At 59.7% G+C, this 20994-nt stretch overlaps 1 protein-coding gene across 17 annotated transcripts in view; it reads left to right on the top strand.

The window, feature by feature from the left end:
* The window catches only part of NRXN2 (neurexin 2), a 102846-nt gene extending 85833 nt beyond the window's left edge, over positions 1–17013 (top strand). For 9 of the 17 annotated variants that reach the window (XM_016157873.2, XM_036221140.1, XM_016157982.2 and 6 more), the window contains 3 exons: positions 783–1108; positions 3358–3436; positions 14768–15858. In XM_016157873.2, the coding sequence (XP_016013359.1) occupies positions 783–1108; positions 3358–3436; positions 14768–15654 (1292 nt within the window). In that variant the 3' untranslated portion in view covers positions 15655–15858. Of the gene's footprint in view, positions 1–782; positions 1109–3357; positions 3437–14767 lie in introns of all 17 variants that reach the window. The other 8 variants (XM_036221135.1, XM_016157962.2, XM_036221137.1 and 5 more) reach the window with 3 other exon arrangements.
* Positions 17014–20994: the final 3981 nt, after the last annotated feature.

Here is a 20994-nt window from a genome sequence, read left to right as displayed (position 1 = left end):
CCCACCCCGGTGGGGATTTGGAGGTGTAACTGCTGAGTGAGGAGCGAGACTGGAGCTGGAGTGCTTATTTTGGCTGTCAGCGAGCGAAGAAAGGTCCCTTTAACGTTTTCCATCTCTGTGCTTGCACGTCCAGTCGGGGAGGAAGAAGGCCTCTGCTCTTGGGGGCCTGATCCTGGAGGGGAGGCGGAGAGCGGGGAGCCCGGCCAGGGGTCAGAGGGCAGAGCGAGGTCCGGCGGCTGCTCCCACCCTCACGCACGCCGTCCTCCTCCCACGCACTGTCCGGCCGCCAGGCCGCCGCTCGGTCTCGCCTCCCTCTCTGCCCCGACGCGCACTGGCCGCTCGGCCTGGCAGTCTCCTGTGTCTGCTGCTTCTGAGGGCTTCGCGGCTCGGGGCTGGACACGGGGCGTGGGGTGCTTGGGGAAGCCGAGGGAGAAGGTGGGGGTCGGATGGAGGGAAGGGAGAGAAGGGGGACGCCATGCCCCTGGAGCCGGAGAGGAGGGGCGGATGGGACGGCCGAGGCATGAGCATGGTGGGGAGGGCGGGGAGCCGGCTCCCTTCCCAGCCCACGCGTGCCCCGGGTTCTGCCCCCCTCAGGCCCCCGCCTGGCTGGGCCAGGGGCTGCGCTGACAAGGACTTCCCCTTTGGTGTCTGTCCCCTCCTCGTTCCCCGCCCCCACTGGTTTCCACTTTGACTCCTTTCCTCCCCCGGAATCCCTCCATTCTCCCCACCCCCACGCCTGTCCCTCCTCTGTCTGTCACCCTTGCCCGCTCCCCCCACCCCAGGCCGCCAGCTGACCATCTTCAACAGCCAGGCCGCCATCAAGATCGGGGGCCGGGATCAGGGCCGCCCCTTCCAGGGCCAGGTGTCCGGCCTCTACTACAATGGGCTCAAGGTGCTGGCGCTGGCCGCCGAGAGCGACCCCAATGTGCGGACCGAGGGCCACCTGCGCCTGGTAGGGGAGGGGCCGTCCGTGCTGCTCAGTGCGGAGACCACGGCCACCACCCTGCTGGCCGACATGGCCACCACCATCATGGAGACCACCACCACCATGGCCACCACCACCACACGCCGGGGCCGCTCCCCCACGCTGAGGGACAGCACCGCCCAGGTGAGGCCCCTCTGCCCGGCGGACCGGGGGTGGGGCCGCAGGCGGGGGACAGGGCTGATGTGTGCATGGCGCCCTTGGCACCGGGGGGAGGGTCCGAGGGGTCCGCTGGGACCCTGGAAGTCGCTGTCCCCGGCCGTCGTGATGGTGCAGGCGAGGCGGGCGAGGTCTCCGTTTATGAAGCGTCCTCTTCCCTGGTGACCGGAGACGTCGTAGATGTGGAGGCAGCCACGCTCTCTAGGGGGCCGTGCTCAGAGCCGAGGGGTAGTTCGGCTCCCTGGCTAGCCCAGAGAAGACCACCCGCAGGAGAGGGAGGAAGTCTGGACTGGGGGTGAGGCTGCAATGGCCCCTTCCGTCCACCCCATAATGAAAGCCATGCCTCGTGCCGTGTGGCCAGCAATGGGAGACCAATGGGACCATGGGGCACTGCTCTGGATGGGGCACGGAGGTGACGGCCTGGGGGGGCGGTGGCGGCTCCTCTCTGGAGGCTGCTGGAGGCCCTGCGGTGGGACCGCGCGACTTTGAGCAGGTGCCGCCACGTGGCTCGCCTTGGTGTCCTCAGTGTGTTAGTTTAAGGGGGTGTCGGTACAGACAGTCCGCTAGTGCTTTACCGTCCTCGGGTCCGGTCACGCCCAGGTGACCTTGAGTTTATCTTTTCTGGTACCCAGGTGAGCACCGGAGGGGGCTGCACCTGGGGAATGCTCCCTGGGGAAAGACAGGCCTGACTCCCCGGTGGCCAAAGCTGTCGGCATGTGTGACTTGCCGATGCAGCCTAGGGGCCTGGCTGAGTTTTCTAGTCGCTGCCACCAAAGATTATTGGTCCAGGGAGGGCTCATACCTGGCACGTTGGACCTTGCTTAGTCACCCTGCCCCCTCTGCCCAAGCTACTTCTGCCCCACATCACCAGTGGCTATTGGCCTCTGGGCCTGGAGAGACCCCCGTCCTCCCGAGGTGAGGGGAGGGTCCGGGGGCAGTCACAGGCACGTGTCCCGCCTCCACTGCCAGCCTGCCCTCGGCCTCCGTAAACGAGGGCTGGGCTCGGTGAGCTCCAGGTCCCCTCCCCTCTGCCAGTCTGTGCTTCAGGGAGCCTGGGACTGGCTGACAGGTTTTTCCAGAAAAGAAAGACAAGCCTGGGTCCCCTTCCCCTCTACCTTCATTGCCAAGATTGCTGAGGCGACCTGAATGCCGGTCCCTGCTCCAAGGAACGGGGGAGCCCTGGGAGAAAGGCCTGGCTCTACCCAGGGCTGGGCACCCAGCATGCCCAGTGCCCTCCAAACACAGGCCAGAATCGCCTTCCAGGTTCAGTGGGAGGACGATGGGCACGACCATCCAGGTGGAAGAGAGGGGCGGGCCTCCTGGACGTCATGGCTATGCTGGAGAAGGCCCTGTGTGCGTGCGTGTGTCGGGGTGGGGGGGCTGGTGCAGAGTGCCAGGGATACAGATGACAATGTCCCCTCTAGGCCTTGGGTGAGAGCAGCAGTGTCTGAAGATCCGTGGGGAAGAGGCAGGATGCGACCTTTCCGCCCCTTCCCCGCCCCACACTCCTCCCATCCTTGACCTTCAGCCGGGCCCTCTCCCCACACCCCGCAGTCCCTTGGGCTCCCTTCCCGCCTGGATGCTGGGTTTCCCCCGCTTGGGTCTCTTCCCTAACACTCCCTGAGCACTGCCCCCTTGTACTCACTCAGCTTGAGGATTCTCTTTCTTTGCAATCAGGAGGAGAGAAAATGCTGACAAAGTCGACTCCCGTTGTCATGACAACCGCAGCCCTAATTATTGTGTGCAGCCTGGTTCCCGGGCTCCTGGAAGGGGGTTGGGAGAGAGATGAGGGTGATGGGGCGGTGAGGCTGGAGCCAGGAAAACCCCCAAGTCCTGCTCCCCTTCTCTGCCCGTGCTCGCCGCCAGGGGCCCCTGTGTCCTGCCTCCTGATGTCTCTGGGTCCCCTTGCTCCAGCTCTGAGGCCCCGGGTCTGGCGTCCATCTCCCCAGTGTCTGGACCTGCCACTGGCTCGTGGATCCCCGGGAGGGATGGGGAGCCGGTGCAGGGCTGGCGCTGTGCAGTCTCCCTTCGCACCAGGGGAAGGAGAGGCCCTGGTTGCCCACCAAGTGGTCAGACAGCTGGGGCATGGACCAGGGCACGTGTCTCAGCCCAGGGCCCCGTCCCCTGCGCCGTCCCACACCTCGGGAGGTGGCCGTGGGATCTGCTGACCCGCCCCTGGCACCCCCGCCTTTTCCCACCCCTCCTCTCACCCCCAGAACACAGATGACCTCCTGGTGGCCTCGGCCGAGTGTCCGAGCGATGACGAGGACCTGGAGGAGTGCGAGCCCAGTACTGGTGAGTGCCTTTCCCCCCTCCCCTGCCCCGGGGCCCACCGCGACGCTGACGGGAGGGGGCGACTGGCCCTGCCACCTGGCCCAAGCCCAAGAGGCCTGCCGCCAGGCCTTAGCTTTCCCTGATAGCTCCTCTCCCTGTCCGCCATTCCCCCAGCCCCCAGGCCCCACAAATGCCCTCTGGTGAGGCAGTTTCTGGCCTTTGAGTGCCCCAGCCCTCAGAAGTAGTGAGGTCCTTAGCTTGGGGTCCTGGGGTTGAGCACCAAGGGATGCTGGGAGGGACAGAGAGAGGCTTTTCCCTAGAAAGATGAGTAACTGCAGCTCCCATGAGTCCTGGAGGAGGGGGGCGGATGGGGAAATGCAGATTTTCAGAACTACAACTCCCATCAGCTCTTTAGTCCGGAACTACAACTCCCATCAGCCCCTGAGCCCGGTATTTCCTTGGTCACTAGTAGAGGAAGGAGGTCTCTCTGCTGGATCCCACACCCTCCTCATGCCCAGTCAGTCTCAGGGTGGCGGCTGGACTTTATGGCCAGGCCAGGCTGGGGCAGTTGCTGCACAGCAAGTAGGCCCAGTAGCGAGCTGAGTGGGAGGTACCTCTTGGGCAGCCGTGTGGTCCCCTGGGGAGATTGGGACCTGAAGTCTGGCCCAGATTTCTCGTAGGAGAGTTGCTATCATTGGAGAGCAGGGCTGGGAGGGAAGACTTCCTGAGAGCTGGCATTCCAGGCCCCTACTTGCGCCTTCCAGCTGCAGTCAAGGGTGGGCCTTCAGGGCCACCTGAGCAGAGTGGGGTATGGAGTGGCACAGGCTGGAGGTGTCGGTGCTCATCTGAGTGGGTGGCCGAGAGGAGCTGAGGTCCTGGTGTTTGAGGCTGGCAGTGAGGGTGGAGGAAGGACTGGGGGTGGCCAGATTTCCCAGCGGGGAGCGTGGGCCTCGGGGGGCAGCCTGGCTGAGCTTGTGAGAGCAGACATTCCCACGCTTGGGTTCCCAGAGACTTTTCCCCGTTATCATGCAGTGGGTGGGACCTGGGCTGTTGGCACCAGAAGGCTGGAGGTTGGGGCAGGTACCTGTTGGGTCGGCGAGGTGGTGTGGTCAGCCGAGGTGGGCAGTGTGACCTGGGTACACCCTGTGACTCTGACCTTGGGTGTGGGCCTGAGGGGGTCTGTTCTCCCCAGAGGGCATGCTTGAGCTAAAGGGGGGGCTGGAACCTTGAAAGGACTGTGGGTGGAGCCAGGACTGTGGATTCTTGGAGCAGAGGCTCAGGCTCCGGAGACCGAGGACGGGATTCCTAGGGCACAGGCCTCCAGACCCAGAAGCTGAGGCCTGACTGTCCTCTGCATCCCCTGAGTAGACCAAACCTGCAGGGGGCCTTTCCAGTGGTCCTGGGCCTTGAGGCACTGGGGGGAGCTCGGGCTGCTGGGCTAGAAAAGCCTCCCTGTCCACAGCCAAGGGCCTGTGCTTTCTGGAACAGACGCCCTCCACCACTGTGGGGGCCCCTCTGCAGAGGGGCGCTCCCTCCATCTCACTGGGTGATTGGGGCTCAGGAATGCGTCCCCACACTCCTTCGGGGGAGGCTCGGGGCGTCCGGCCCCTTCAACACAGCATTCCCCCTTCTCTCCGCTCTATCCCTCTGACTGGCCACTTCCTGGGGCTTCCCGAGGGTGCACACAGTGGACTCTAGCCCAGGCCTGCCAGAGTGGCTGTGATGGACGGCCCCAGCGGAGCCCTGAGATAGGGCTCAGGGGACAAGGCGCTGTGTGGGTCGTGAGGAAAGGGTGCTGCTTGGCCCCACAACGTATGTTCACATACGTGTCACCGCGTTCGACACTGAGGTGAGAAATGCTGGGTGAGAGGCGTCTGCTCCCCCCGGGCCCCAGACGCGGACACAGGCAGCATGCACTGGGCCACACCAGGGCCACGCTCTGTCAACTGAGATTCTAGCTTCCCAGCCCCAGCGCCAGATTTTGTTAGGGGCCCAGGGTGGGAGAAGGGAGCGAGGGGAGGAGCCTAAGTGGCCGTACATCTTCCTGGGAAAAAGGCCAAGTTATATGATGGGAGGATGGAGGGTGGAAGAGGAATTTGGAGAAGTTGGTGGGCCAGCCTGGTACCCAGCTTTAAAAATAAGGGGGCAGGAAGGCAGAGCGCTCGCCTGAGCCCGCAGAGGAAACGGACAGAAGCCACAGCTGTCCTCCACACTTGTACTTTCACATTTGTGCCACTTGAAATGCTTAAAGTTGGATTCTCATCCTGGTAGGAGGCCAGGCAAGGATCAAGATGACTCTGGCGTCCCCCAGGCTGATCTAGACTATGGCACCCGCTAGCTGGTGTCCGCGCTCTGCCCCGAGGGCAGGGGGGCTTTTTCTCTAGCAGAGGCCAGGTCTCCTTGGGCTCCAGAGTTGGCGTTAGAGGGGCTGCCCAGGGTCTGAGCCCAGAGCATTTGCATCTCTCCCACCTGCTAGACCCTCCTCTCTGGGTCCAGGTGTGAAGCAGGCTCATCTCAGCTCCCCCCTCCCCCTCCGCCATGACCTGGGCCTCTCCACAGGCCTGAGGCTCTGTAGCCCCTCCCCCACCTTGGTGAGACCATCGTCTAACTCGGTTACTTTACCTGAGGTTGGCAACCTGGCCAAAAATGAACACGATGTTTAAATTCTTGTGCATGGAAGTGCCTTTAGGGGACTGGGCACTGCATAGTTGGTAATATGACCCGCCACCCCTTGCTGGCTCAGCCGGCGTGGCCCACACATTGTGTTACAGTCCTGGCCCCTGTAGGTACCTGAGTTTGCACCTGTCGAGACACACGGACGTGCACACTAGGCTCAGACCCCCAGAGGCACACGTCTGTATGCACACATGTGTCTGACCAGAGGCACGTACACGTACATCCACATGCACGTTTACGGACCTCCCAGCAAGCTCACGCGTACCCACTTCCACGGGTATGCACACATTCAAACATATAAAAACACATGCCGTTTGTGCGCAGACCAACAGAGGCTCACACATGCTTAGACCTTCAGAAGCCCACACATTCTCAGAGCCCCAGAAGTCTGTATGCACAGAATGGCCGCTGAGGCCGACAGCAGCACAAACGCACGCACACGTGCACAGTCTCACAGAGGCACACACCTGTACTCAGAGCCACAGTCTTGCACAGGTGTGCTCAGAGCTCTAAATAAATATACGTGCATACAGGTGTGGACTCGCAGTTGCCCACTTGCTCAGACCCACAGAGTCTCACACTTACCTATGTGCTCAGCCACACAAAGGCTCATGCACAGCGTGTCTTAAAGGTACCACGGTGTTTGCATGTGCAAACCCACGGAGGCTCGCTCACACATACGTCTGTTGAGGTGCACATCAGATGCTCGGAATCACACACACATGCTCAGACCTATAGAAGCACTGGCATATTTCACTCACGGTGCGTATGTACGTTTAGGCTTGAGTATGTACACGGGTGTGCTCAGAGCCGTCGAGGCACAGATGCACACATGCACACGTCCATGACATGAGTTTAGGAGGGTACACAGGCTCACAGAAATGCATGTGTCACAACTCCACTCACGTGTACGCACAAATTCAGACCTACAGTCACCTGTACGTTATACGTGTTCACATCCACCAAGATGCACACACATCCTCAAAGGGGTGTCCTTGGGTGCCGCACGTGTTCTCACGCCTGCAGAGGCGTGCCCATGAGTGCTGTGTGCACCTGTGTGCTGAACCACAGGGTACATGCGGGTGCGTGCATGCACATTCTCAGAGGCTGCGTGTGCCCAGACCCAGGGCTCCGAGCACATGCGCACATTCGTTCAGACCCGCAGACCCACCCCCTCCCTCCCACAACGGCCTGTGCTAGAGCCTCGGGCCCACCCGACTCAGACCTACAGAGGCTCATTTCTGTGCATATGCCCACGTGCTTAGAGATGCACACTGGGCCCAGATGCCTTGAGGCGTGAATGCGCATGCTCAGTCCCACAGAGGTGCCCATGTGCACACGTGTGCACACACACACTCTCTCTCTCTCTCTCTCTGGTCTACACTGGCTCACATAGGCACTCACAGCTGCAGGTGCGCTTACTCACATGCTCAGAGGTCCCCATGAGGCTGCCTGGGGGAGGGCACACATCCTCAGACCCTCAGACCATGGACGAGTGTTCAGACCCGGTAACACGTATGACTCGTCCACACATGGGTGAGCAGCACACACATGTTCAGACCCACACAGGCGCACACACGCGTACTCAGATTCACGTGAGCCCGCGTGGGTTCGGACCCCCCGGAAGCAGCCTCACGCACTCACCCACGTGTATAGCCCTCCTGAGGCGTCCCCTCCGGAACACGCACGTGGGGCCCTCGGAGGTGCCCACAGGCTCAATTCCACAGACACGTGGACGCATTCACTCAGACCCGCACGTTTACAGAGGTAAATGTCACAGAGATGCAGATGTGTTCAGACTCCAGAGTGTCTGAAGGTGACAGTAGTTGCTATGACAGATGAACCATGCGCCATTCATGGTTTAACACGCGGAAATTTATTTCTCCTCCACGCAAAGTTGTACACCTGTGTTCCTGACTGGCGGGCAGCTCTTCCCCGAGCGCTGATTCAAGGCCCCGTCTCCTTCCATCTCGAAGCCGCGCCACCTGTGCAGGGCGACTTCCTAGGTCGCGGTGGCGTGGGGTGAACAGGGAAGGTCGCGAAGGGGAAGGTTTCACGGGCCAGGCCTGGCAGGGAGAGGTGCATGTCTCTCCTGCCCACTGCCCTTCGGAGCTCAGTCACATGGCTACCACTTAGCTTCCGGGAGGGCCGGAAGGTATGGCCTTGCTGCGTCCCCAGGGGGAAGCAGAAACAGGTTTGGTGACCAGCCAGAGGTTTCTTTGCTACGGTCTGTCTGGTCTTTAGGTTAGCAGTGATCCATTCCACCCTTCCTGCCCCCCCTCAGAGCACACTCACCCCTCCCCAAGGGAGACACCCCAAAGTCCCACCTAGTTAGGGCAGTGAGCTCGAAGGTGAGGCTGTTTGGGAGATGGCGGCCCATTCCAGCAGGTCCAGACCTGGCTCCTGCTTACTCATGTGTGGTCTGGATACCCATGAACTAAAAGCATAATTGATTTCACTCCCCACAGCCCGACACGCACCCAGAATACAATGGCGGCCCGGAGACAACCACACAGTAAACCACCTCCCATTCAAAAAAGAGAAGGACGAGCCACGCAGAGGCTTCCAGGTCCTCTAGCGGGCGGTGATCAGTGTGCGAGGCTCTGCCGCCCAGTGCGAAGTCTCGTCCTTAAACCCGCCTCTGGCGCTACCGTCTGGAAGGTTCTTCCTGGTCCTTAACCTTCGGAGCCATCTCTGAAGTGATGTTGGGAAAATGTACTCTTTGGGGGCCCTAGAGTATTGATAACCCACTTTCTGCTCATGCAGATTTGGGGGCCCAGAGGTGGTTTTAAATTTCAAACAGGCAACCATGCTCAGAGTTCTTTCCTAGACATACTTCTCTAGCCCGCTCATTTCTTTGTTGCTCTGCCTGCATGCCTGTCTCTCAGTCTAGTGGCGACTGTCTTGAGGGCAGTCTTGAAACCGTTGGCGAGGAGGCCATACCCGTCATCTGACCCTTGCAGCTGGGCTGAGCCCGTTGTTCAGGCGGCAGTGTCCCTGGGCCGTTGTCCCTCGAAGCCGTTTTCAGTCTTCTCTCTCATGATTTGGGGTCTGGAAGCAGTGGCTCTTCGGGTACTCACTGGCCCCGTATTTCTGGGCTCTCTCCGTTCCCTTTATCTGTTTGCAGACCTGCCAATTCTTGCCTGACCCTGTCTCTGTCGTGTAATATGTCACTAAAAGCAGGAAGTAAAAGTCAGCACTGTCACCCTGACTTTCCTGGCACGTTCCCTTAGTGCCTCGGCCTCAGCGTGGCCCGCTTTCTGGGTAGGACCCAGTGTTCAGCCGCCAAATCTGTTTCCTCGGACTGTCACACGAATGCCACAGGCTTTCGCGACACCCATTTCCTGTGTGGTATCCGTGTAAGGAACATTTGCTTCTGTGACAGATAACCCTGAAATCTCAGTGGGAGTTTCTCACTCAGGTGATTTCGTACCTGGGTGCTCCTGACTGGCAGGTGGCTCCGCCCCCGGGGGGTGCCTTGAGAATCTAGGCTCCTTCCATTTTGTGGCTCCTCCATTTTCAGCATGTGGTTTGCAAAGTCACTGGAAGGAGAAGAAAGAACCTGGAGGATGGGAGGCTTTCATGGGCCAGTACTGCTCTCTGCTCAGACATATGGCCACTCCTGATTGCAAGGGATTCTGGGAAATGTAGTCTCACTGCCCAAGAGAAGGAGAAAATGAGTTGGGAGAAGGTGTTCCCAGAAGCATACCATGTGTGCTCAGAGCCACAGTGGCATGTTTACAGGTTCTCAGTGGCACATCCCTGCATGCGTAGCTGCACGCGAGCTCAGGCCCAGAGGTTCCCTTGCATCTACACGTCTGTTCAGAAAAGATGATACGCACATGCTTAGAGACATGCCTGTGCACAGAAACAGACCCTCAGAGGGTGTGTTCCTGCACACGTGCACACACGAGTGCCTCCATCTCTGGCCTCGACTCCGCCCTTGCTGTGCTGGCGTTTGTGGAGGGGGTGGGGGAGGGGCGAGGGGCACCGTCCTCCAGATCACTGCACACAGTCGCACAAGCTCTCTGTTGGAACAGGTGAGTAAGGGCTGAAATCTAGCCAGTGCCCTGCTTGCTAAGCCACGTGTCCCGGGCCCTGGGGTGGGGCCGTGTCCACCAGGAGGACAGGATAACTTTCCCCGGTTGTGCACGGAGATGCTGTTGACCAGGTCGTGTGCCTGCAGAGCTGTGGCCACATCAAGAAGCTGCTCTTCTTCCAATCTACTTGAAATGCCCTGTGGGCTAGTGACCTTCTTGCTTCAGGCCTCAGTTCTAGACACCCCTTTGTGGGGTGGGCGCATTTTGTTTGGGTGAGAATGGGGTTCTGGCGTAGATTTCTAATCAGCAGTCTTTTGTTCCCTCAAGGCGGAAAGGGCTCAGCTTAGTGGGCCAGTCGCTGCCACAGGCAGGGAACTGGGGGAGAAGGGATGCTCAGGAATGGCTGGTGGTGTCCTTGGCCAGAATAGAATTCTCTCTAGTAGGTGAGACAAACATACACTGAAATTCAGTTTCTGAACAGAGGGTGGGTGTCATCTGTGATAAGTGCACCTGTATTTCCCAAGTGCTGCTGCCTGAAGTCGGGGAGGGGAGGGAGGCTGCTTAGGGTCCTTATCAGACTCCCAGGTGCACACCATCCCAATGTATGCCCTTGATATGGAGCTGGACCCAGAGTCCCAGGCACCAGCATCTTCATGAGTCTGTACCCCCAAATGCTGAGCGGGAAGGGTGACCCTAGTTGGACTTTAACAGTGAGGAGTCTCTAAGGGGTCCACCCCTCCTCCAGACCCTGCTAGATTCTCACCAGGGCCAGCATGCCTGATCATTCCTGGACCAGTGTATGACCCCAGGGAAACCCAGAACCCATGTCGTATGTGACTTGTCCACCACAGAGGCCAAGCCAGCTCGAGTGAGCCTCGAGGAAGGAAGTCAGCGTGGGGTCACCATAGCTCGTGATCATGTGGAGATATTTTGGTGAGGGGTGTGGGGAGGAAGTGGTGCTGGAGTCGGATGCTGATGTGCAGGGCCACGAGCAGGGGGCACCAAGGGGCAGTGGTGGCAGTGTGGGGGACGCGGATGAGGGCTGGACGCCCTCAGGAGGCGCTATCAAAGTGGGCAGATGAAGGCCCAGGGAAAGCCCCCAGAAAAGCATGGCCCAGGCTGATACCCAATATATAGAAACCAAGAAGAAGCTGGGGTTAAAGGGCAGGGGCAACAGGTCAATAGACCAGGCCTGGGAGGATTCTGGAGGCTAGGGGAGACTGCACAGGTGGAACCTGGGAACCTGTGTGTCTCAAGGAAATAAAATACCAGCAAGTTGAGGCAAAATGGTTGTGGGGGTCTCAGGCCAGGCAGGATTGTCTGCAGTCCAAGGCCTGAAGCCCCCACACGCTCTGTTCTAGCCGGGAGTGAGAAAGAGGATAGGGAGCCAAGGTCTGTGTCCTTAGCAGCCTGATCAGCCCCTCCTGGGCATGATAAGTCTCCAGCAAGGGCCTCCTGGTCCTATGCCCTGGGTATGGCATTCTGCTGGGGCCCTAGCTATGGCCAGCTGGTTGAGGGCCACAAGCCTACCTAAGAAAAGCCTTGATTCTGAAGTTTCTAGGAGTAACTGGTAGCCCAGGCTGAGATGTGGGTAAGAGCTGGGCCCGTGGAGCAAGCAAGTGCCTGCTGCCCGACGGGGTGGGGTGGGGGAGTGGGAAGGAGGAAGGATGTTTAGAACCCAGCTGCTCTAGCCTGTAAGAGGAGCTTTCACCCCCCTCCTCAGAGGAAATGCTTGATGAGTATGTCTTCCCTTCCCCAGTTAAAACACAATGAATCCCCGCTCTGTGCCAGGCCCAATGCTGGGTGCTTGGGAGACAGACAGATGGGCCTTAGGCCTTTCTTGGCAGTGATTCCAAACTTAGTCTTCCTGGAAGAGGAGCTATTTAGCTAGATTCAAAGGATGAGTGAGATACCAGCAGGGAGAAGGTGTTCTGAGCAGAAGACAAAGGTTAGGAAGAGGCAGATGGCGTGGGCTAGCAGTGAGGACCCCAGATGTGTTTCGGGCCTATGCAGGGAGGGGAGCCGTACTGTAATTGGGACCAGGATAATACCATGCAAAGGGCTGCTAGGCTCCTCCCCATCGCTGAGAGCTGAGTTTGTCCCTTACCCAGAGACCAGGGTGCTGGGCCATGCTTGGTGGGTATAAGCTCATGTGGGAATGGGAGGGCAAATTGTGTTCATTGATCCATGAGAGCCAGGCCTTGGCCTCACCCTGGGCCTGGAGCCCAATACCCTAATTTTGTAGATGAGGAAATTGAGACCCAGAGAGTGAAACTTGCCCACAGTCACACAGGAATTAATGGCAACACGTCCATGGCCTCCCAGGTTAAGGTAAGAGAAGCTGCCTGGCAGGTTACTGCAGGCATGGGGAAGATGAGTCAGGCCTTTCCGGGCTCCTGGTGAGACTCAGCCCTTCCCCAGCCATCAAGAGCCACAGAGGGACCGGCTAGCCCGTTTGTTCACCTAGCTTGATACCTGGTGACCCTGGGAAGTCCTGCCTGCCCCTGGCCTCAGCATTCTCTTCCATAAAAAGCTAGGTTGGGTGGTCCCAGCTCCACAAAACATGCTTCTCTGCTCTTGGCCAAGTTTTTCAGTGTGGCTGAGCCCCTGGAGGGCCAGGGGCCCTGGACTTCAGTCTGGGGTTCAGGTGAGTCCCCACCCATTGGGAGATTGGAGTTTGTTGGGAAGAACAGCCTGAGGAGTCCAGCAAAGCTGCAAGTTCAATAACAAGATTTTGGCTGGGGTTGGCTCATGAGGCCAAGGACGACTCTGCCAGATTGCCGGAGCTTGTGATCTGGAAGGTCAGCAGAGGTGTGTGAACAGCAGCACAGCAGCTGGCTGGGCTGCAGTGGGTCAGGCGGGACCTGGCAGTGGAGCCCTGGGATGCTTCCTAGGGAGGGCTTGGAGGGCTTGTGGTGTGATCTGTGAGGAGCATGCCCTGCAGAGACCAGGGAGAAGCATTCAGATGGGGGCAAGGCTTGGGCCGTGCTGGAGGGACAGCTAGAGAGAAAGCCTCTAGCTCCCACCAGCCTCTTAGACCTAGACTGCGGCTCCCTTCCACCCTTGACCAGTGGTTATGGTACTTTGGTTTGAGAGGAGGCCCAGTGGGCTGATGAGAGTTGTAGCTATTGACCCAGAGGGCTGATGGGAATTGTAGTCCACACCCCTCCAAGGGCTAACTGGGAGTTGTAGTTCTCACCCTTTGGGGTTGATGGGACTTGCAGTTTCTGTTCAGGGGGGACCCCAGTCATTAGACTTAGGGAGAGAAGAGACCTAACTCCCCCCCAGCCCTCAAAGCCTTCCTCATTAGTTCCCCTGGGCCCTATATTAGCAAGTGTTTCCTTCCCAGATGGCTGTGTATGTATTTTTTTCTTTTTTTGATTTCTTCTTCTTTCCGTTGTTTTATTATTGTTTTAACAATAATAAGAGAGCCAGAGGCGCTCAAGCCCTGGCCAGGTCTTGGCGGCCCATGGGGGTTCTGGGGAGGGGGAGGGGGGAAGTCAGTGGGGGTCAGAGGTGGAGGGTGAAAAAAGAGAAAGTTGGGGAGTCAGGGCTAGCTCAGGGACATGCCCCTGCCCACTTCCCTCACTCACTCCCTGCCCCTCCTCACCTCCCTGCCTCTACATGGCTTCTCACCACCCTTCCCACAGTCCTGGAGGACAATGTGTCTGTCTCCTCCTTGCCCGCCCTTCCTCACGGACCTTGTCACCTCCCACTTTCAATCTCTCTTCCCCACACGGCCGACTTGCAAAGCTCCTCTCCACACCATCTCCTCCCAAGTCCTCTACCCATGTGGCAATTGCCAGGTCACGTCCCTCTTCCCCAAGCCCTCCTTCCCACCGGCCACCCTCCGCCCCACATGCCGACACCAGCTGCTGACAGCCCCTCACCGCCGGCCTGCACTGAGCAGATCTCAGCTGTGTTAGTTTAACGAGGGGGAGAGGGCGCAAGCGAGGGAGGAGAGAGACTGTTTAGGAGGAAGCGAGGTGTCCAGGGAGAGAAGAGTGAGGGAGGGAGAGACCAAACAGATAGGAAACGTTGTGCGGAAAAGTTGTTTTTTCTTATTTTTTTTCCGGGAGAACCCGCTTACACAGCTCTGTTTGTAATTTTTTTCTTCATGCTAAAATCACACGGCCTATTTGTTGATGTAAGTTGCCTGAATTCCGTGGTATGCTATCTTCTTTTTTAAAAACAAAAGAAAAAAAAAACAAAAGCAAAAAAAAAAAAAAAAAAGAAATATCTAGAAAAAAAAAACCCTAAAAGATATTGTTGTTAGGTTTGTTTAAATGCTGCTCTTGTATCTGTTTTTAAAGCCTTAAACCAGTAGAGTTTTTCTTTCCGTTTCTTTTCGATTTCCTTTCCTTTCTGTTCCTTTTGGTTTCTTAAGACAAACAAAAGACCAAAACCCAGAGAGCCACAGGGCCCGCGCGTGGGGTGCCCAGGGCATCCAGCCGCTGCCCGCTTAAAGCGCAGTGCTCCGGCCGGCTGGCGGGCGGGCGAAGCCCGCTCTAGTCTCCGCCAAAGCCAATTGGAACCGATTTGGGTGTGTGAGGCTGTTGTTTCTCTCTCTGTGGCGGCCGCCTGCGCCCTGGCCCTCGCTGACGCCTTCTCTTTTCTCTTCTCTCTCTTGTTCTAGGAGGAGAGTTAATATTGCCCATTATCACGGAGGACTCCTTAGACCCCCCTCCCGTGGCCACCCGATCCCCCTTCGTGCCCCCACCCCCCACCTTCTACCCCTTCCTCACGGGCGTGGGGGCCACCCAAGACACCCTGCCCCCGCCCGCGGCCCGCCGCCCACCCGCTGGGGGCCCGTGCCAGGCTGAGCAGGACGACAGCGACTGCGAAGAGCCCATCGAGGCCTCGGGCTTTGCATCAGGGGAGGTCTTTGACTCCAGCCTCCCCCCCACGGACGACGAGGACTTTTATACCACCTTTCCCCTGGTCACGGACCGCACCACCCTCCTGTCTCCCCGCAAACCCGCTCCCCGGCCTAACCTCAGGACAGATGGGGCCACGGGCGCCCCTGGGGTGCTGCTAGCCCCCTCTGCCCCAGCCCCAAACCTGCCAGCGGGCAAAATGAACCACCGAGACCCGCTGCAGCCCCTGCTGGAGAACCCACCCCTGGGGCCCGGGGCCCCTACGTCCTTCGAGCCGCGGAGGCCCCCTCCGTTGCGCCCCGGCGTGACCTCCGCCCCCGGCTTCCCCCATCTGCCCACAGCCAACCCCACGGGGCCTGGGGAGCGGGGCCCGCCGGGCGCAGTGGAGGTGATCCGGGAGTCCAGCAGCACCACGGGCATGGTGGTGGGCATCGTGGCGGCCGCGGCGCTCTGCATCCTCATCCTCCTCTACGCCATGTACAAGTACCGCAACCGCGATGAGGGCTCCTACCAGGTGGACCAGAGCCGGAACTACATCAGTAACTCGGCCCAGAGCAATGGGGCGGTGGTGAAAGAGAAGGCCCCGGCGGCCCCCAAGACGCCCAGCAAGGCCAAGAAGAACAAAGACAAGGAGTATTACGTCTGAGGCCCTGGCACCGCGCCCCACTGCCAGCCGCCCCTCCCGGGAGGGCCCGCGAGGAGGGTGTGGCCCTCTCCCTGCCAGGGCCCTGGGGACCCACTCCTTTGGCTGCCTCAGACTTCTCTCACGAAGAGGAAACGCAAAAAAACAAAGAAAAAGAAAAAAAAAAAAAAAAGGAAAACCCCGCGATCGTCCGCTTCCTCCTGCTGCCAGGGCCGCGGTACCATCAGCCCTGGGGCTGGCGGGCCCCCTCCGCTCTGCGCCCCCGGGCAGGGCACGTGCTCACAGCCCCGGGCTGATTTATTTTTTTAAGGGGGGTAGTTTTATTTTGGTGGGGTTGGGCGGGAAGGAAGGCTGGGGGTTTTGTAAAGTGTCCGCTACTCGTCCCGTTCATTTCCCCCAGTTTTTCTTTTTCCTCCCTCTGTCCCTCCTGCCTTCCTTCTCTTCCAAGCCCTCCAGTCCCCGTTCCAGGCTTGCTGTGTCTCCCCGTCCCCACCCTCCTTACCACTTCTTTTTTTGTGTGTGTCTAGTTTCTCCCTCCCTTTCTTCCCTTTGGGTTTCCAGAGTCGGCTGGAGAAGGGCGGGAGGGTGGGCGAGTGGCCCAGCGATGGGGAGGGGCGGGCGGGGCGGGGCGGTGGGTGGCCCCCGAGTGCCCCGACTCCGCCCACCAGGGGGAGGCGCCTGCCTGGTACCGCCCAGGGACCGGGCTCCGGCCCAGGAAAGCCAGTTCTGTTGTGTGCCGCCGGGCGACGTGCATTGCTGGGGAAGCTGCTGGAGGAGCAGGGGTGGGGGGCGGGTGGGAGGGGAAAGGTAAATGCAGATATATATTAAAGACAAATAATCTAGATACCGTGAGCAGCAGCCGGGGGCGCCCGTTGGGTGCGGGCAGCGGGGAAGAGAGGGAGTGAGGCATTACCTGCGGACTGCTGGGGTCACTTCTCTGCCCACAGGCTCCCTGCTCCCCCAGTTTTTTTTCTCTCTTTGTTAACAAATGTGTCTGAGTCTTGGAAAACACCCCAACCCCGGAAATGTGTGGGAAAAGAAAAAAAAAAACCTTTCCAAACCCAAAGGTCCTGTGCAGTTTGTTCTGGGTGGGGTATGCTGGGACACTGGTCCTGGCTCGGGGCTGGGGTCTGGGCCCGAATTGGGGCCCAAGAGAGCTGGCGAGTATCCCTTAGGCTTTCCGTGCGGAGCAGGGCTTTGGGCTCCTGGGGCTACTTGTCTTTGTCTCCGCCCAGCTGAGGGCGGGGACAGGAAATAGACCCCAGACTTGTGGGCGAAGGCTGGTCTCTGTCCGGGGTTGGGTCAGCCAACCTTAGGACCTTAGCTTCTCTGAAGGGAGACAAATCCCCAAAGGCAAGGGCATCATCTTACCCCCTAGGGTTGTCACAGCTCTCGGGGCAGGCGATGTTATTTCTGGGTGGCAAGAGCTTGGTGAAGCTCTTGCCACCCAGAAATAAGATCTCAAGGTGAATCAGTGACAGAGTCCAAGTCTGCCCCTAGTCCTGCCTAACTCCAGAGCCTGCTCCTTCTGCATCTCTAGGGATTTAGACCCTGCCCTCTCCACCCCCACCTCCGCCCCCTCCGTGTCCGCTGGCCAACTGTGGCCAGCTCCTGGGGCTTCTGGTGGGAGTGAGTCAGCACACCTTATCCCCAGGAAGACACCCAGTCCCACAGCCATATGGCAAATTGCTCCTCCGTGGGCTAATCGGGCCCTCGGCCCGGATACCATGAGAACCGGCTCCACATCTATTAAGCCTCAGGCGCAAGGAGCAGAGACTCACAAAGAAGGGGTTCTAGGCGAGGACCCCAGTGTGCGGGCATCCTCGGGAGAGCAGAGCGTGGGTGGGTCAGCGTTTTCCGGTTGTGGTGGGTTAAGACGCCATTGGACACAGGAGACGTGACTCAGCCACGATTCTGTCAGTCGGGTCCCCTCTGCCTTCTGTTTGGGGGAGCTTGCCTCCCCTCCAGGCTCTGCTTTCTGGCACCCTTGGCTCACCGCCCTTCACTGCCCAATTCAGCTTCCAGAGTTTCCGTCCATGGTGGCTCTGCTGCTGGCCAGCTCATTCTCGCAGTTTTTAGTTCACAAGCTGGGCTACGTTTAGGCCTGAACACCCCCCAGGCCCTTGGGTTCGATGTGGGCAAGAGCCCACCCAGGCCAGCCTCATCTCCCCCTTCTCCCCTCCCTCCTGGGATACAGCTTTTGTCTTGAGACCTCCCTCCTGTCAAGGGTGGGAGAGCAGGTCTGCCAGCTTCCCGGGTGTGGATTTCCATGGACTTGTCCTCTCCTTGCCCTCCAGAACCAGCCACCCTGGGGAGAGGGGACCTCTGGTCCCCTTCTTCCTCCACTGCTCACAGTCTTGAAGCCTGAGGTCAGCAGCCCTGAGGTCAGCTCTAACACCCCGTGGAAGGCTGGCAGAGGCCCTGACTTGGGGCAGTCTTGCCAGGATGTCTTTCTTGTCTCTGAAGGTGGTGGCCTCCCCCCAGGTCCTCTGCTGCTGCTCTCTGTCCAAGGGACAGAGACTTACCTCGGGTTCCCCTGCACCATCACCACTGTCCAAAGAAAGACAAGCAGGCAGGGGTTCTTTGTTGTCAAGAAGAGAAGGAACATTCTTACTCCAGAATTTTCTAGAATGTCCTTGAACAGTCTGTCAGAGCAGGGGTCCAGGGAGAGGCACAGTGTAGGAGTTGGAAGGACGGGCCCCGGTCCTGCTTGTTGCCATGTGGCTGTGGGACTGGGTGTTCTCCTCTCTGCACATGGGGGCTAAGAGCTCCTGTCACCCCACAGAAATGGTTGTCAGTGGAAAGATTCCTAGACTCTGCCCGATTGATTCAGTTTATCCATCTGTAAGAGCTGGTAACCTCGGTCTCAGCTCCTGTGTCCTGTACATCTGATGTTGAATTTAGCACCTAAGCTCTCAAGGTCTGGCTGGCCTGGCAGTGACCCTCCCTCCTCCCCACTCCCGCTCCCAAGAGGGTTCGAACAGCACCTGGGAATGGCTGCAATTCCAGGCAATTTGTCTTTGACAGTTGGTACTTGCAGGGGGGTTGTGTCAGTAGATCCCACCTCGGGGGACCAAGGACAGGGTTTGGGGAAGAAGCTGGCAGTGAAGTCTGGCTGATGACTTTGACCTTGAAGACCTGCTCTGGCTATGTAAGCCCCCAGGGGCCATAATACCAGCTCAGCCAATGTTGGGACTCTTCTGGGATGGTGTCCTTGTCATAGAGGTAGATACGGAGCCCACAGTGCCTGCTACTGCCCCGCCCCACACACTTTCCTGGGTGAGCTTCAGGCCTGGCTGGGGGCAGGAGAATGAGCAAGGTAGGTCCCAGCCACCTTCCTGTCTTTGCTGCCTGAGACCATGGCGGGTGAGCCCATGGGAGTGGTCGATGGATTGATTCTTCTTTCCCGCGCCCAGTCCCCTTGGCTCCTTAGTTGCAGGGTCTCCAGCAGCTTCTGGAGTCAGGAGCTCCCTGGGGTGGGCATCAAGAGAGGGTGCATCCTAAGCGAAGGCCTGCCCCCATGTGCAGCACCCAGAGGAGTGTAGGTTTGTGGCTGCCGCCAAGGCAGGCCTTTTCTCCCCTCACAGGGCAGCGCTCTGCTGTGGCCATGACACTCACTGCCTAGCAGCCCCAGAGCCGCAGGGCCCGGGGCCTTTCCGGCTTCCAGGCCCTGAGGAGTTAAGTGAGCAGTGACATTTGGAAGCAGGTAGGCCCTGAGGCCTGCAAGATTGTGACCCCCGGCAAAGCTGGGAGCAAGGCCCCTCTGGATGTGGGTAGAGGGACAGCTCTGAGCTGGAGGACACCCCGGGGGAGAGGAGAATCCATCTCTCCCCAGCCCTGGGGTCTGCGTTCTGGAAGCTTCTGGACACCCTGGAGCCCCAAGAACGCTGAGCAAGAGTAAGAAGAAGGCCGAAGCTCAGGTGGGCAGCAGGCAGACAAGACCGAAAGTCCAGGGTGGGCTGGATGACCTCGGTCCTGGGGGTCTTCCCTGAGGGGTGGCCATAGGCAGGTGGCTGAAGGACACAACCCCCAAGGCCCAGGCCTGGGGGTGATCCCACCTCCCGGGGACAAAGAGCGACTTTGATTTCTCATTAACCTTGTTGTGTGTGCACACACGTGTGTACGTATCACCGGTGTGTGTGCGTGAGGGGCACTGCCCTCTGCTGAGATGCCTAGACGCAGTGGCATAGGCCCAGGTGGCCTGGAGGCCACCTGTGCACAGCTGGTGGGGCCCCGCCGGGCAGCAGGTGGCTCCTGCCTGGACCCGTGTGCATCAGTGGGGGTGGGGAGCTCCAGGCCTCGCCCCGTTCTGCTGGAGTCCTGCACTGCGTTTCCCCTTAAGCGGTGCCGGTGGACCCTGCGGGCCCCCACCCTGGAGAAGCACCCCTGGACGCCCAGATCATGAGGCCTGGAGACGGGTGGGGCTGTCGCGGCCGGAGTCAGGCTCTGGAGACCTGCAGACCAGGGCTTGACTCCTGACGCTGCCCCGCCCCCCCGGCTGCATGTCACCCGCCTTCATTTTCTCATCTGTGAAATGGGGCAACCTCTACCTCTAAGGAAGAGATGAAATGAGAGGAGGCCCCGAGGTGCCTGCCAGGGCGCCTGGCCCACAACAGGGGCTGGATGGGGCAGCCACTCGGGCCAGGAAAGACCCCACCCCCCCCCCCCCCCGGCAAGGAGCCCCCACCCACGCAGGCCCTGCGCTCGTCGCTGAGTGGGTGAGGGGCAGCCGTCTGCTCCTTTACTTATTCTCTCATCTCCCTCCTACCGACGCCTCTCCACCCGGCTCCGTGTGGGAGCTGGGGACACCCCCGTACCCTGGGAACTCGCGGGCTGGTGGCGTGGGAGACAGGAGTGTGGCCAAGGTCGTGGTTTCAGCAGAGCCTTGGACCCCCGGAGTGAGGACAGTGGCCTGGGCCTCCTGTCTGGGAGACAGAGTGGGTGTTTGCCTAGGGCTGGAGTGAGAGAAGCAGGGGAGGTTTTGACCACGGCGAAGGGTGGCCTCTGGTCCCAGGGGCAGTGAGCAGCGAGGAGGACTGCACAGGGTGGACAGGCTGGCCCCGCCCTCAGGCCTGGTCCTGATCCTCTTTGCAGCTGTAAGGGAGGGTCGGTGACGGTTACCCTGGGCAGCCTCCTGCCAATCACACCGTCCTCTGCCCCTTCTGGGCGCAAGGTGGCTCCTCGGACTGAGAGGCAGGCTGGGCTGGAGGGGTGGCCCCAGCCCTCTGGAAATCAGGGCCTTCGCTTGCCTGCCTTCTGCAGCGGACCAGAGGCTTCTCCCACGGTCCTGTCCCGGGCTCCCAGGAGGCCTAAAACTGTGCAGATTTCAAGACAGAGCACCCA

The sequence above is a fragment of the Rousettus aegyptiacus genome, unplaced genomic scaffold, assembly GCF_014176215.1.
Source record: "Rousettus aegyptiacus isolate mRouAeg1 unplaced genomic scaffold, mRouAeg1.p scaffold_m13_p_5, whole genome shotgun sequence".
Classification (NCBI taxonomy): Eukaryota; Metazoa; Chordata; class Mammalia; order Chiroptera; family Pteropodidae; genus Rousettus; species Rousettus aegyptiacus.
The sequence above is the reverse complement of the archived record's forward strand: the minus strand, read 5'-3'. Positions and strand labels throughout refer to the sequence as shown.